The sequence below is a fragment of the Hippichthys cyanospilos genome, chromosome 4, assembly GCF_059441005.1.
Source record: "Hippichthys cyanospilos isolate Australia breed blue-spotted pipefish chromosome 4, RoL_Hcya_1.0, whole genome shotgun sequence".
NCBI classification, from domain to species: Eukaryota; Metazoa; Chordata; class Actinopteri; order Syngnathiformes; family Syngnathidae; genus Hippichthys; species Hippichthys cyanospilos.
The window spans coordinates 18,701,101-18,717,589 of record NC_142372.1 but is presented as its reverse complement, the minus strand read 5'-3'; the positions used below and the strand labels follow the sequence as shown (position 1 = coordinate 18,717,589).

Sequence of the window (16,489 nt, the reverse complement as noted above, 5' to 3'; positions counted from 1 at the left end):
CAAGATTTGTTTAGTAATAGAGTATGGTGGAGCTACGTCGCGTCAGTTTGAGGTCGCGGTACAGTACTGTAGTTTCATTAGCTACAATTGCGTCATTTCCTGCATATTTTCTAACCTCCAACTATGCAGTCACGTTATCACGAGTTTAACAGCCATATAACCACAATAAAAAATGTATTTTTTTTAATTAATTACTCATTTGTTAATGATTCCACTTCATCATTCGTTTGTGCATCAAAAGCGAGCATTAGTCAAAGGGAAGGATTCTTCTGCAGAGCCAGAAGAGGTCCCTGTTACAGAAGCTTCAGCAAATGAATCAGTTTTGCACGCTCGCGATTGCCCTCTCCGACATATTATGTACTTCAAGAATGAAAGGCCTTTGAAAGAGAGAACAGAAGATATTGTATAGATTTAAAACGTTACAGATTCAACAACACCCCTGAATGTATGTCATGACTAGAATACAAGGGTAAAACGTATTCTCCCTGGTGTGTTCTGACACGCGAGCTAGTCATATGCAGAAATCAACATGTATGTGTCCTGTGATTTGGACCAGCTCTCAGGAGTCCGTGGATGTGGTTGCGAAAACACTTGGCGCGCAACTTTTTTATGACAAACCTTTCAAGGAAAGCTGGATATTGTAAGCAGAGGTCAGCCGATCCCCATGCTAGCTAGTCTGTCCCAACAGGGGAAAAGTTTTTTATCCATCATTTTCATATAAGCAACTATGAACGTAATCTGTGGCAAACCGCTTGAGAAACGCTGCTAATTATATTGCTGGGAATGCTCGTTGTTCTCATCTGATCAATCCATATTGGGTTTGTCAAATGTAACTGTTTCATGAAAGTAGCTACGAGACACCAAATAATGGCTAGGCACTTAGCGCTACAGCACTTTCAAAAACGTTTGAGCGTTCATCAGGTGTCCCCATTCTTGTCATTGAAGCATTAAAATCTATGTCAGGAACAAGACCATGTCGATGGAAAAAGAATTGATAGATCTTAAACGCATAGATAAATCGCTTAACTGAGCCACCCACACTAATTATTAAATATCTAAATTTAATGCGCCACTTTTTGCAGCCAGTAATATTTTGCGAATTTTCAACTTGACCAATCCTTTCTCATAAGGCGGGATTCTTTTCAAGGCAGGAACCAGGCTTCTCAAGAAGAGCTCGTCTTCATCCTGGCACGGGTGGGCTGGAGGATTTAGACGCTGCCTCAAATAAAGAAGCATAGTGCGGTCGATTTCCTTCTCCATCTCGTGCACTGTCCTCCTTTTATCTGAAATACAAACACCGGATTTGTTACTACAAAGCAGAATGTGAAATTATTTAATTCATTATTAACTCTGCAGTAAAGTTATGTTGCATGTTCCAGTCTCAATCAGCATGTAACAAAGAAAATGCAGGCAAGCTAAGCTAATTGCTTACCTTGTATACCCCATGGCCACAAAACATTAACTGTTGCAAGATCCAAAAAAAATGCATTCTCTTTTACCAGATCCTTGCTTATTAAAACGCCAAAAAAGCCTTTCAGTCTGAGCTTTTTTTAAGTCAACCAAATGGCGGGATGTATTAGTTCCCAGATTCAGACCGGGGCAATGGATGGAGAATTTCAGGCTATCTGAAGAAACACTTCCTTTCTTGTGCACCATTGTCCACCCAGCAATGGTAAACACAAATGATCGCAACAGTGTACCTCTCAAGAAAAGACAATGTGTAGTATTTAGAATATTATTCATTTTGAATACCCACTATAAATTGATGTAAATACATGTGATCTATCCAACCAACATTTTTTTTTCATGTATATTGTTAGGTCGAGTAATCGCTATATATTTTACGTGGGGAGCACCACTCAGATGCGGGGCAGTTTTTTTTTAGCAATGAAAAGCGAAAACATCACAAATGCAACAATACAAACTGTGGCTTCCCTCTACAGTCGCTGCATGCTTTGCGTTATTGCCTTGTGTGCCTGGATCACTGTCCCGCATTCTACTTGACCGGTAAGAGTTGTGTTTTCATTTTCGTTATGTCTGCGGAAGCCCGGGGTAACTAAACCAGCATTTGCCATATTTGCCCAAATTTTGTCGGTTCTGTACTATTATTTGTATTTACTCACTCTCTCGCTCGTTTGGCGCATGCTTGCGATGTATGGTCTCTCTCTGACGCCGTAGTGCGTGTGCTGCAAACGGCGACCCAAAATAACCCACGGTATGTCTTTAAGGCATAGCAGATGGAAGGGATCTTTTCTGGAGTGTATTTTCAAAACTCCCAGGAGGTGTTCATGATACTCAAGATTTTAGACAATCTCTGTTGCAAGAGTAGGCCAGCACTGGTAAACTCTTCACTGATTGTACTAAAAACATCAGTGTTGAGAATGTGGGCTGTAACATCAACGGGGACTCTGCTTACTCCTGATAAAAAAAATGGCTTTAAACCACTTAAACTGGTTATCTAACCTTTGTGCGAAAAGTGTATAATAAAACAAAATGTAAAGCCAGGGTGGTAGTGAAAACGTAAATATAGTGATGTCAAGCTTGCTAAATCATGATTATGACTTGCAGCGACCTTCACAATTGTCATGTGTGTGAAAACCATTCATGATACATATGAGAAGTCATGAATGGACCATAGCATCAGAGACCCTGGTTGCATTGTCTCATCTTGTTAAAGATGATGGTTTGGAAGTACAGCGTTACCTGAACGCAACAAGTAATTAGTGAAAATTATACAGAAAAATTGTGCAATGTCAAGATGACATCCTAGTGATGTACGGTATTTAAAATTGAGTAATTAGTATTCGTAAATGATTTGGAGTCAATAAAGCAGTGATTAGAAAGTAACCAAGCAGGAAAAAGGATTCTCATCAGGCTCGGTTCTTGTATTTGTGGATAAATGACTCATTTGAATACAAAGTAAGCAGGCAAAGTGTTTGTCACAAATGTGGGCTATTTTAGTCAACTTCAAAAGAGAATCTTTGCAAATTGACCAGATAAAAAAAAATTTCACCGCTGTCGTTAATTGTTTTCTCAATTGGTTTTTACACACGGTCTTTTCCGTATTGTTAACATTTCCAACATTTATTGTCAGGAACATACGGAATTACCTTCATTCTTTCCACAGTGGTCTTCATGGGTATCTGTGGTCACGCATCGACCTGAGTTGGTGCCGCCGCTGCTGCTTTGAGAATTGACTCTTCTGCGTTTCTGACTTTTACCTTCATCTATAGTCTTCAAACTGACACCAGTCAATGGCGATATGAAGATACAATCCTCCACTTCTTCTCTGATGGAGGGAGGCTCATCCTTTTCCACTTTGATGCCAAGGGGATGGAGCTGTTCTTCCCTTTTGATGTGATGATGCACTAGCTTCTGGTCTTTAATGCAAGGGAGCTCCAGTTCCTCCTCTTTTTTAATGTGTGGGGGTGGGTGATTGTCCACAACTCTCACTTCAGTGTGATTGACCTCTGGCTCCTGCCGCTTACAGACAAAGTCCTCACTGATGTCTGCAAATAAAAAAAAAATAATAATTATTAAAAAAAATAACCCTTTAGATGCTACAATTATCGCAGCGCAAACCGTTCCTGAGTAATTTTGAATGAACAATTGTCATTTCCAGTTTCCGGCCTCTACGACCCAGCGCCTTCCTCCCTCTTACACACTAAAACCTGCAAGCTACCATAATGTGGTCCTGATGCAAAGCTCTGCTTCCTGCCTTTAGAATTTGTTGGAATTACGTTGCGAGCGCAAATGGTTCAGTAGTTTTGGTTCCGATTTGATAAAGTGTGTCATTTCTGGCGACAACAGGTTAAAATCTTAAGGATTAATAAATGAAAACATGGCTTCGTAATTGTCATTGAGAGATTTTGAAATTGTGAATATTGTGTCATTTTGAAACAATCCACCCAACCCAACAACGCACACCCATGGAAAATATTTGTATTAAAAAACATACCATGTGAACAAGATCAGAGAAATGTAAGATTTATTGTAGATAAAAACAATTAAATCAATATTTTTTTAAATGACATACATAAAAACACAAGCACAAGCACACAAGCACGAATATTGTTAGTACATTTGATTTTCACTTTTCCCCCCCGAAAAAGTCTTTGCCAACTAAACGTAACTCCGCACGACAGACGCGCAAATGAAGAGACGTCGAGTGGTATGGCCGTAACACATTTACCGTTGGAAAAATATTACAAATGTTCAAGTGGAATGAAGCTGTATCGATTTAATGGGTGGGGCTACTGAAGCGTGGAGCGTTATGCTACTTGAGTCCACATGTGCAAACAGGACGCTTGGAGAGCTTTCGAGCGTAGTAGTTACACAGTTGGAGAAAAGAATGTGATCGAATTTGTGCCGATGGAGACGCGTATTGAACTACAGGGGCCGCGTGACGTTTAAGGTCATTTTTGTCGAATTGTCAGATAATTGAAGTTTCTCTTTTACACCGTGTGTGAATGTGTTGTGAACGTGTGCTATCGAAAAATTAGCTGATTTGAGTTCCCTTCTTTATTTTTAGTTTCACTCTGCTAATGTTGATGCCAAGATGTGCATTAAAAGCTACCGAGCAGTATGAGGACGTCTCGCGGGATCACTTCAGAGTTTAGCTTGCCGTCTAGCTCGGACAACGCTTATTCTCGTGTCGTCAGTGAGGACAGCACAGTTTCACTTTGCTAAAGAAAGAACTACTGAAATAAATGAGCGAACCAAGAAAAAAAATTCATACTGAACATAAAGCAAATAGTAATCAACACAAAACAATGAATGCAAACTCCAAATTACTTCACAAACACATATTACTCACATACATGCAAATGAATAAAAGTACTGTCTACTGAACTCAATTTTACCCGTATTATCAATTTAGCTGCTCACTAGAAAAAGTTCTTTTTTATATCTTATTTATCAAAAATGTCCTGATAAATATTAATAGTATTAATAGTAAATAATAATTTTGAGTTGGGTAACAGTTTAAAAATCTAATATTAATATATGAATAAATAAATATTTCGTAAGATGAAAGGACAATGTATCTTGTCCTGCTTTTTGTTTCAAATTTATTTAACTATAAAAGCTATACAGTTTACAATTAGCTTTAAAAAATAGCAGTTGTCAACATGCGATTTTTGTGGAAAGGAGCATGCTCCTTACAAATCAAAACAAAAATACACTAGGTTATTCTGTCTTGCAGAAATGACCTACATTGTATGATGATTCTTTGCACTAACATAGATTGAAGCAGAAATCAATAATTAATAATATAATTATTAATCAATAATTAATATTTGAATCAAATTGTTTTGAACTGAAAATCATTGAGAATCGAAAAAAGATTCTGAATTGAATCAGAGGCCCCAAAATCGAAATTACATCGAGAGACAGCCACAGATTCCCACCCCTACTAAATAATATACTCGACTAATGGCTCGAGAAAATATGAGGCTTTTGTCATGCAAATGTGGGAAACATTGGACTTTAGTGTTGGTGCTTGATTCGCCGCGGCTCATCTTAATTAATCGTGGCAGCCAATATCGTGATCGCCATTAAAACTCGATTAATTGTGCAGCCCTACCTTATTGTTTCTCTATGCACGAGAATTGCCGCTGCACATCTTTGTCTCCATAAACGCTCAAAAGAGCCTGGACTTCGTCGGCCATCCACTTTGCGCAATTACTCGCTTCAGTCTGTCATTAAAAAGGTAGTCAAGCGGAAAAAAAAAAAGCCCGGGTCACACACTACAACTGAGGGCGAGTGCCCAAAACAATACACTCCCAAGTTCAACCAACCATTCGGCGTTAGTTAACACAACCCGACCACCAGCCAGGTAGCTAGAAAAAGACCCAGCGTGTAGGAGGTTCCTGGTAAACACATAGAGGAAACCTTCCAGGCCCTGAATGTATATTGATGTGAACGGAAAGAGGAATTAATGCTACCAGGATACAGTGGAAGAGTTCCTGTGGCGTGAAAGGGGGTTATGACTCATTTGAATGTAAACTGGGCAGGCAAACTGTTCATCACAATTGTGCCGTATAGTTTTTTTTTTTTGTCAACTTTCTACTAAGAGGGAATCTTCGTCCACAAACTGAGCAGATAAAAAGGTTGCTGATTACTACTACTAATTGTTTACTAAATTGGCTCTTGCACAATGTCTTTTCTACATTGTAAACATTTTCAGCATTTATTGTCAGGAATATACGAAATTACCTTCATGTGAAATTTGTACTTTTTAAATACTTTAACGTTTACCTTTATCTTCAGTCTTCAAATTGACAACAGTCAATGGCAATAGGTGGATATTATCCTCCGCTTCTTCTTTGATGTAAGGAGGGTCTTCCTTCTTTACCACTTTGATTTCAAGGAGACGGAGCTGCTCTTGATGATGATGCACTGGCTCCTGGTCTTTAATGCAAGGGAGCTCCAGTTCCTCCTGTTTTTTAATATGTGGGGGTGGAAGATTCTCATCCACAACCCACACTTGAATGTAATTGACCGCTGGTTCCTCACTGATGTCTGGAAGTAGAAAAATAAAAATGGAAAATAGCCCTTTAGATACTACTACTATAGCAGCGTATACGTTGTTATGCGTATAACAACTCCTTACCTGGCTCCATCGTGCAAACGGCGCCCAATAGTTGCCGCTCTTTGTCGTCTTTTGCATCACATAGTACCTTTTTGTACATTGTTCCTCTTGCAGACGTTTAGATACAATTACGAGACACGACGCTCACAGATGATCATTACTTGGCTTGAACGCAGTAAATGTTAATGTGCAAAGTTGGACAGAGTTGGACAAAAAAAAAACAAGGAATTATGTGGTGAATATGCAACGCAGGAGTTGTAAAAAACCCACGTGCCTCGGCTTCGTTTTCGTTTTTCTTATTTCTTCTTCTGTTATTTTTTCCTTCTTCTTCTTCTTCTTCTTCTTCTTCTTCTTCTTCTTCTTCTTCTTCTTCTTCTTCTTCTTCTTCTTCTTCTTCTTCTTCTTCTTCTTCTTCTTCTGTGTTTAATTGGTCCGTTATTAGTCTACAGCCATCTGTAATTTATTTCTGAAGGCGAGATTTTTACACCTTCCTATATGTACTAGACTATTGTTATATTCCAATGTCCACATCACCTAATTTGAGCAGCTAAAAAGTTTTATAATTGTCTATAGATGTAGGAGTATGGTGAGGCAAATGATTATTTTGTCTGATGAAGCCCTCCCAACACATTGTATTCATATTGTATCTTTGACAAAAAACAATACGTTTACTACTTTGGCATAAGAACAAAATAAGGAAAAAAAGCGGAAAAGTTGGTTAGGTGAGCAAATGCCGGCTATTTCCATCGTAAAATCTGTGAGTTTCGAAAATGCCAAACTGCAACTAGGTGTTATGAGACTTAGTTGAGCAAAAATTAACTTTTAAAATCCATGTGTTTTTCTTCGTGTGTACTGCAGATGTCAGTGGAAACGATCTCGAGGAACAGGAGTTGAACTCCTGGGTGGAACAGCAGGGTCCAGCACACTCTCTCGTGAAAGAGGAAGATGTGGGAGAGCAATTTCAAGGGCCAGAGTCCCCTGTGCTTTGTGTCGTCGTAAAAAACCGAAGATCATCAAAATGAAGAGAGTAGAAAATTGCAAACTCCGAGCAGCGACTCAAATCCACATATGACAATGCGAAGTGATGCAGATAACTATGGAGGTTCGCAAGCAGAAAATCACTTTGCTCATCGATTTTTCAGTGACAACACAACGTTACACACGCGAGACGCCGATGGTGAATGCGATGTGAGGTGTTGCACTGACAGCACATGTTCAAAATGCTCTCAGTGTGACAAAACCTTCGATAACCAGGCTGATTTAAAAAACACACACACACACACACACATGCGATGGGACACTGGAGAGAGACCATTCATGTGCTCAGAATGTGGTCAAACATTCACTGAGAAAGAACACATGACAACGCACACGAGGACGCATACCGGAGAGAAACCTTTTTCCTGCTCAATCTTCAGCAAACGTTTCAGCGTTCCTTTCGGTTTGGGTCAACACACGAGGACTCAGACTGGGGAGAAACCCTTCAGTTGCTCAGTGTGTGAAAAGAAATTTGCTCATCAAATATCCTTGATGAGACATGCCAGCAATGCACTCAGGAGAGAAACCACATTTTTGTTCGGTGTGCAACACAAGTTTTTGGCTTCGGTCAGCACTTATGAATCATGTGAGGACGCACACCGGTGAGAAGGCCTTTTGCTGCTCTGTCTGCAAGAAAAGTTTCTGTGCCAAATCAACATTGAGGAATCACATGAGAAAACACATTGATGAGTGTATTTAGTTCTGCAGTTTGTGGGATTAAAGAGTAGCACAGATATCATTCTGAACAGTAAGCACATTTTTGAAGTGTATTTTGTGATGCTTTAACTCAAAGGTGATAAGAACGCGTGTACAGTGTTCTCTAGCATATTTAAGATTCACTACTAGGGGTGTCACATCTTTTTTGCATAACTTGTCACCAAGCAAGCAGAAAATTTTGTTTTTCATGGTCTGAGAGTTATTCAGGTGCCCTTTGGCAATTTCCAGACTGGCTGCCAATATAGGTCAGTGTGTAAAAATATTGTTTACTCTGAAATTCTCACTTAATAAAATTTCGAAGTGATTTAATGTGTGTGGGGGGCGGGGGGGGGGGTGTTGTGTCGACTATTAATGAATTCTCAGACGCCTCAAACTTGGGTGAAAACTGTATGATTGAATTATCTCTAAACAATGTCTCTGAAGTGAGAAGGAAAAAGTGAGATGTTCCCTGGCTTGGTTTGTCACGTTAGGTTGAATCTCTAAAACATTGAAATTGCCAACAAATTCGTAAATACATTCCTGCTCGTCGACAACCCTACATTAAAATTAGGGCTCCACAATTAATCTAATTTAATGGCATGATGGCTGCCACGATTAATTAAACTGATCCTCGGCGTTATTAACATTTAAAAAGTCAAGTACTGTGGCACCGTGCTTGACTTTGTTTACGAGTCGAATCAAGCGCTTTGCCCTCTTACCACCAGAGAGCATTGTTTCCCACATGTTTGCATGAGCATGCAGTCACAGACCTAATTCCTAATGTTAACGGTGCTGGTTGTCGAGACCCATTTAGGAAAAATCTAATTGGAAAAAAATTGGAATAAATTCGGTTTGAGATGACCGAAAATGACATTTTGACTGCTGATTGATTAAAATTTGCTTCAAAGTAAATAATGTGTTTTGACTTCATAGTGACAATGGCCCTCGGACAGAAACAATAATCACAATGTGGCCCCTTAAAAATGGGTTTGACACCCCTGTTCTAGCCTATGACTGAAAAGCAAAAACGTCAGCATGTTGAAATAATCAGTCACCGAAGAACGTTTTATTAGTTTGGGGACAAAAACATAATTGAGGAGTATAAAAACATGATTACAACACAGCAAAGCAAAAACTTATAACTGCTGCCTTTAATACTGTCATGCACATGGATGACACTCCCAAAACAGTTCAATCACACACACTTTTGCTAAACATTCTCACTTGAGTGTTTTTTCATGTGGTGAATGAATGACGTATGATAACTAAAACTTATGTTGCAGAATGAACATGAAAAAGGTTTTTCCCCACTGTGTGATCTCATGTGTTCTCTCAAAGTTGCCTTTTGTGAGAATCTTTGACCACAAACTGAGCAGGCAAACGGTTTTTCCCCTGTGTGTGTTCTCATGTGTTGAACCAGACCCGAACGAACCCGAAAACCTGTATTGCAGACTGAGCAGGGATATGGCTTCTCTCCGGTGTGCGTTCTTGTGTGTGCGACAAAGTTTCCCTTAATAGAGAAGCTTTTTCCACAGAACAAGCAGGAAAATGGTTTCTCACCAGTGTGCGTTCTCATGTGGCGTGCAAGTGCTGAACTATCATTAAAATTGGTGCTGCAGATGGAGCAGGAATGCGGTTTTTCTCCAGTGTGTGTTCTCGTGTGTGTCGTCAAGCTTCCTTTTTGTGTGAAACCTTTACCGCAAAGTGAGCACATGAAAGGTTTCTCTCCCGTGTGACACCGCATGTGTCTTTCCCATGTTGACTTGTTGAGGAAAGTCTTACCACACTGCGAACACGTCAAGTGTTTGCTGTCTGCGCGACATGCCACGTCACCTTTCAAGTGTGCGTTGTTAGCATCAGGCAAGTTTGAAAGTGTCTCGTCATAATCTAATAACGGAGCTACAAGGCTGTCCGGTTGAGATCCTCTCTTCTCACATTGAGTGTGATGAAGCTGCGATGACTGGGGCACGTCTTCGTTATCCTCACTCTTCACAATGACACGAATCACTGGAATCCTGCTGACATCGGCCTCCTCCTCTTCCTCTTTAACATGGAGGAGTGCCGGCTCCTCCTCATCCACCCTTGAGTTCCACTTTTCCAGCTGCTCAGGATTATGATCTTCCATAACATCTGCAGGACAAAATGTAGTCGGTAAAGTCAAATTTTGCTTAATCAATTCAGATTAAAACCCCAAAGTGAAATGCTTGTGGGCAGAAAATGATTGTTAGCACAAAAGGATACACTATTCACAAAGTTTGTTTTTTTTCAGCTCTAGCATGAAATTTTAGTATGTATCTAAAAGGCACTACAAGCTTTGACAAGTGGACATAATTTGATCTTTTACCCTGTGCAGCAGGATCCTTAAATAATTTAGTCAACTGATGACAGCAAGTATTCATGGACTTATGTCCCAATATTTATTCAGTTACTGGTTTGTAAATTTACAAATTGTTGGCTATTATTTTCATTATTTAGTTAATTTTTCTTTCTCTTTTCATACATCTCCAATGCCAATGAAGTTGGACATGTTAATTAAAAATAGAACAAAAAAGATTTGCAAAATCTACAACATAATTTCAATAGGATAGCACACTAAGACACCATATTAAACGTTTAAAGTGATCAACTTAATTGTTTTATTTTTTGTTGTTTTTTTGCGAATACTCCCTTGGTTTGAATTTGATTCCAGCAACACATTCCAATGAATTTGAGACAGAGGCATGTTCACTACTGCGTTACATTAACTTTCCTTTTGACAACACTCAATTAGCGTGAGAAGTGAGAATATCCAATTGAAGTTTTGTGGATGGAACATTAGAATAATTGTACATAGGTTATCCCATATGTGTTTTTGCAACATGTACTGTGTATTAGTAGACATGGATATTTTCTGTTGAGGCTGTTGGTGAGGCGTGTGTGAGGAGACGACACGTCTCCAAGGGCAGAACAACATAGACTCTCACCTGCACGCCCTACAAAGCATGGGGGTTGGTCTGTGTGTTCCTGACAAAGAAGATCACAGCATGGAATCACACCTACACTCCCCACCATCACAAACTGATTGTTTTGCATTGTTGCAAAACCCTTTAAGGCAGCAATGGCTTTTGTACATAGGGCCAATCCAAATGAATAAATAGGGAGCTGAAAGGATCTGTAACCAGACCGGAAGGAGATCTGAGAAGGTTGGGTTCCTGTCTGCTCTCCTTGCAAGAAAGAAAACCTTGTTGTCTTCCTCCTGTATGTTGTTTACTAAATGTTCTAGGTTGCTTGAACCTAACATTAACCTTTCCCATTACTGAATGATATACAATTTCCGTTGTTCAATAGACCTGGGTATCCATTTTCAGATTTTAACCTCATAAGACACCACACATTTTCAATGGGAGACAGGTCTGGAATGCAGACTAGCACTCGCACTTTCACTACGAAATCATGCTGGTAACAAGGTGGAGCTTTTTCCCCTTTTGCCCGACATACACAACCTCCATGATTTCCAGAAACAAGTTGAAGTGTGGACACGTCAGACCACTTTTCCACTTTGCATCTCTTCATTTCAAATGATTTCAAAGCAAGCACCAGTGTTTCTTGATGTTGCTGATGTATTGTTTCCGCTTTGTACTGTAGCGCAGTGACAAACTGTGTTAACGGACAAAAGTGTTCCTGAGCCCACACAGTAATTTTCTTTACACAGTGATGTCGTTTTGAATTGCCATGCCGCCTGACGGATCGAAGGTCACGGGCATGTTGATTTTCGGCCTTGTTGCTTACAAAAATTCTCGATATATTTTGATGATACAGTATTACGGACTTTACATGATGGAGTCCCTAAAGTCCTCGTAATTACACACTGTGAAACATCGTTCCTAAACCGTTAGACAATTTTTTACACAGTTGTTCACAAAGCAGGGATCATCGCCCCATCTTTCCTTGTGAAACATTGAGCCTTTAGGGGATGCACCCCTATATCCTTATCATGACACATACCTGTTTCCAATTAACCTGTTTGCTGGTGGAATGTTCCAAAGACGTGTTCTTTGAGCATTCATCAACCTTCTTTGTCTTTTGTTGCTGGTGACCCAGCTGTTTTGAAACATGTTACAGGCATCTATTTTCAAATTTGCAAACATTTGCACAAAACAATAAAGTTTAACATGTTAATTCATTATCTTGCCTTTGAAGTCCATTCAGTTGAATACAATTGAAGATAGCTTGTAAATCAATTTGTACCCTTGATTTTATTTCCAACATCACACAACTTAATTCGAATTAGTGTTGTGGTTTAATTTTTCAAACTATTCTATGTGTTGAAAAGTTGTGCAAAACACGGATAGTTCCCCGACTGGCACATGGTCGCGGTGGATTGGTCTGCGCAGGTCCACGTTATGGATATCGACGGCCATTTGAATGCACAAAGATGCCGTGATGAGACAGGGCCAGCATTGTGCCATTCAACCACAATGAGCAAGTATACATATGTTAGGGTCATCATATGTTAGGGACATCATATGTGTTATTATTGCGCTGCTTTTTTACAAACTAAAAGTAAACAGTGTCCAATGCAAAATATAATTTGAAAATTCGGGAAAGAAAAACAAAAATACCCTAGAACTTGACTGACAAGTGTCAAACTACTTATCGTGTAAGGTAACAGACAAGTGACAAATACACAAACCTGCGCTATGAGGAAAACAGCGTCAAGTAGTTGACTTTGTCGCTCGTTTTCCTGTTTTGTCCAAGAAAGTTCCTCGTCGTATTCCGTCGTTCTTTCACACGTTTCTTTGTAAAATAGGCAAAATACTTCACAATCAAACTGTTATAGCGATGTGTTGCGAACACACTCGTCCTTTGATAGTAGCTAACACGCGAAATTAATTTGACAGCTCCATGAAGTGAAAATAAAATTACTCCAACACAATGTTCTTAATTAATAATGATATGACAGAACTGTGTAGTAAATTTGCGTAGTTAACACGATTTTACCCACTGACTGAACGTATACACGGAAACTTCCGCATTATAATTTTTCGTTGGTCTTTTAGGAAACTCGTGCACGTCGCGTAAAGTGACTCTGCCATCTAGCTGATGAAAAGCAGAAGTGCGGCAAACGTTCTCATGTACAACCCAAATTTCCCTGGAGTTCCCTTTATCCCGACAAGAGGACATTCTTTTTCTACTGTTAATTTATCTCCTTTGATAATAAAATGGACACAGTAAATAGAATAAGAGTGCATTTCGTGTGAAGAAAAGACATGAAAACTAGTTTGAGTCAAACAAATTGGTCGTATTTTATTTCTACACACATAATAAAAGGTCATTTCATAGACAACTATAAGAGTGAAGTCTATGGTAATATGAAGGCTCACTTTCTGTCTTTCGATTTCTAAAATTAAAAAAGAAACGCGTTCATGTTTAATGGAGCTAGTAATTCAAAAAGGGCAATTAGAAATGTGCCTGAGAATTTGAGTGTGTATATATCTTGCAACAGAGAGATGTTTATCACACAAATAAACATTATCCACAAGTGTACATGTTACATGATATTTACAAATAATAAGTGATAATAAATGCATACACAACATTAAACATCAAATAAACACATTAAAATCTTGGATGTATTTGTGAATCTAAAAAACGTAAACATCGCAAACATTTGTGCATCTTAAAGCACATGAAAAACACGAATGTATTTCAGTAAATAATTTTGACTCAAGTCCCTCTCCATATGTGCCGTATACAGTGTACACAAAAAGATATTTTTTCTTTCAAATGTATTTGAAATTTTAAATTAATTTAATCTAATTTTCAGATTTTTTGATACTGCCGCAACTCTTTTTACCACCACACTTGTGTTTAACAAGCTGATAGTTGTATGAAAATCTTTCATCACGTCCATCACAGGTAAACATTTTCTCACCAGTGTTTGTTTTCATGTTGTGTCAACTGTGTCTTTACGAGGAACCTTTTACCACAAATTGAGCAGAGATAAGGTTTTTCGCCAGTGTGCAATTTCAAGTGGGTCACCAGTCCTCTGCGAGAAGTAAAGTTTGTGTTGCAAACTGAGCAGGTAAAGGGTTTTTCTTCGGAGCGTTTTCTCAAATGCTTCGTCTTCGCTGAACTATCACGAAATCTTTTATTGCATATTGAGCAGCTGAATGGTTTTTCTCTAGTGTGCATTATTATGTGTCTTTTCAAACTGCGCTTTTGGGAGAAACCTCCCCCACAAACTGAGCAGATGAATGGTTTTTCACCAGTATGTGTTCTGGTGTGCGAGATCAAATGGTCATTCCGATAAAATCCCATACCACACACCAAGCAAATTCAGGACTTTTCCTTTGCATGACATTTCATAATGCTATCACTGAATGTTTTTTCCACAATGAGAACTAACATCACCTTTCGAGTGTTCTTCAGCATCAGGGGGGATTGATGTGTCATCACTATGTGACAGTGAGGCAAAAAGGCTGTCTGCTTGGGATGTTCTGTTCTCATTTTGACTGAGATAAAGCTGTGAAGAGGGATGCTTGTCTTCAACATCCTCACTCTTCACAATGACAGGTAGCTCTGGCCTTTGGTGCTCCTTTCCTTGTTGAGTCCTCCACACTTCCTCCTTTTCGTCTTTTATAAGTGGGGATCCAGTTCAGGCTGCTCCACACTGAAAAAACACCTCTGCTCCACAGTCGGAACAGCGTCATCTCTGACACCTACAGGACACAAGGACAGATACACATTGATTAACAAAGTAAAAAATTATATCCTGACATTTAATGTGAACATCTACCAATAATTTTAAAATCAAAATCATTTTAAGTTAGTAAACCAGGGTCCGACTAACTAAAGTAACACTTGTGTTATTTTATTACAAAAACTCCACATTATAATAATTATTATATTATGTATATTATTATATGATAATATTACTTACCGTAATACTGTTCTGTATCTCTAATGAAATTTTTTTAAGGACTTTACCTTTCAAAATAAAGCAAATCTTAATTTTTACAAGCAATGCACACAATGAATGCTGTACAATATGTACACTATGAATTGATCGACAGTAAATGCCAGGGTGCAAGTACAAAGACACTGATTAAAAAACATGAAAACACCACGCACTAACATATACACACAATTTAGACTTGCCTGCCATTCATGTTTTTGGAATGTGGGAGAAAGTACCCAGAGAAGACACACGGTCGGACCATTAGAAGAAAAAAGTGAACAAACCGTATTGGTGTGGCACAACTTGAGGCTTCTTGAAAACAGATTCCAAGTATTTCCGTTGTTGCTCATTCTCCTCTTTTGTCCAAGAAAGTTCCTCCTCGTACACTGCTATCGTTTTTTCAAATACTCCTCGTCAACAGGCGCTATTTGTTGATGATTCAGTAATAACCTCAGCATTTTCGCTTTACACATCTTTGTACGATGAACTTCTGGTCCAGACGTCCTGGACACGAAGATTGAATTTATTCTGTTTAAGTGCACTAAAAGAGTGGTGGAAATGGTCAGTTCACTCACAACTCGAGAAAAGTTATTTAGTGACGCGTATGTCCAAGCCACGATCTGCGGCGACAACTTGTGGCATCACGTGGCGCAGTGTGGCATTTGCCAGACTGTTGCCACACTCTATGCCGTTGCCACAAAAAGAGCCTACGCTTTCTCCGAAATTGACAATGCGAATGCTCAACGCGACATCCATATTTGATCATTTCTACGGCAACTACTTGATTATTTTTGTGCTGCTCAAACTGCGGTGAAATACTGCGTATGTACAGTACAGTATGTACTGTATAGCGAATTATTAAAAGGTTCTTAAAAACATGTAAAATACTCATAACGTCATATAGATAGATAGATAGATAGATAGATAGATAGATAGATAGATAGATAGATAGATAGATAGATAGATAGATAGATAGATAGATAGATAGATAGATGGATGGATGGATGGATGGATGGATGGATGGATGGATGGAAGAAAGAAAGAAAGATAAAGGCAAATAAAACATTAAAAGGTACCTTTAAATGCATTTATATCGATACGAGCATTGCTCAGCACAGCCATTAATGCGGTTTTGTCCTAGTGTAGTTGCCGTATCGCGTGCTTTAAGAATCCGATGTCATACGCATGTGCACTACAGATTACCTACCTGGGTATTACGACAC

The 16,489-nt window shown here is 39.0% G+C and overlaps 2 protein-coding genes and 2 pseudogenes across 3 annotated transcripts; 1 reads left to right on the top strand and 3 right to left on the bottom strand.

Annotated features, from left to right (window-relative positions):
- Positions 1-1,035: 1,035 nt before the first annotated feature.
- On the bottom strand, positions 1,036-8,544 carry LOC148424908 (uncharacterized). Its single transcript, XM_088413054.1, has 4 exons — positions 6,614-8,544; positions 6,259-6,522; positions 3,111-3,509; positions 1,036-1,283 (listed from the first exon to the last, which is right to left on the bottom strand). The coding sequence occupies exons 1-4, from the start codon at positions 6,690-6,692 to the stop codon at positions 1,048-1,050; spliced, it is 978 nt and encodes a 325-aa protein (XP_088269180.1). The 5' UTR covers positions 6,693-8,544; the 3' UTR covers positions 1,036-1,047.
- LOC148424907 (uncharacterized) lies at positions 7,323-8,651 on the top strand (annotated as a pseudogene).
- Positions 8,652-8,754: 103 nt separating this feature from the next.
- LOC148424906 (uncharacterized) lies at positions 8,755-13,333 on the bottom strand. Its single transcript, XM_088413056.1, has 2 exons — positions 12,999-13,333; positions 8,755-10,456 (listed from the first exon to the last, which is right to left on the bottom strand). The coding sequence occupies exon 2, from the start codon at positions 10,449-10,451 to the stop codon at positions 9,537-9,539; it is 915 nt and encodes a 304-aa protein (XP_088269182.1). The 5' UTR covers positions 10,452-10,456; positions 12,999-13,333; the 3' UTR covers positions 8,755-9,536.
- Positions 13,334-13,637: 304 nt separating this feature from the next.
- On the bottom strand, positions 13,638-16,388 carry LOC148424905 (uncharacterized; annotated as a pseudogene). Its single transcript, XR_015865381.1, has 2 exons — positions 16,343-16,388; positions 13,638-15,027 (listed from the first exon to the last, which is right to left on the bottom strand). The product of XR_015865381.1 is annotated as an uncharacterized LOC148424905 (transcript).
- Positions 16,389-16,489: the final 101 nt, after the last annotated feature.

Bases quoted from the DNA above. Each gene is read 5' to 3' on its own strand.
- LOC148424908 (XM_088413054.1), bottom strand. From the start codon at position 6,692: ATGTACAAAAAGGTACTATGTGATGCAAAAGACGACAAAGAGCGGCAA. The intron at 6,523-6,613 runs GTAAGGAGTTGT...TTCTACTTCCAG, and splicing joins CGTTTGCACGATGGAGCCAG to ACATCAGTGAGGAACCAGCG. The intron at 3,510-6,258 runs GTAAACGTTAAA...TTTTATTTGCAG, and splicing joins TTTGAAGACTGAAGATAAAG to ACATCAGTGAGGACTTTGTC.
- LOC148424906 (XM_088413056.1), bottom strand. From the start codon at position 10,451: ATGGAAGATCATAATCCTGAGCAGCTGGAAAAGTGGAACTCAAGGGTG.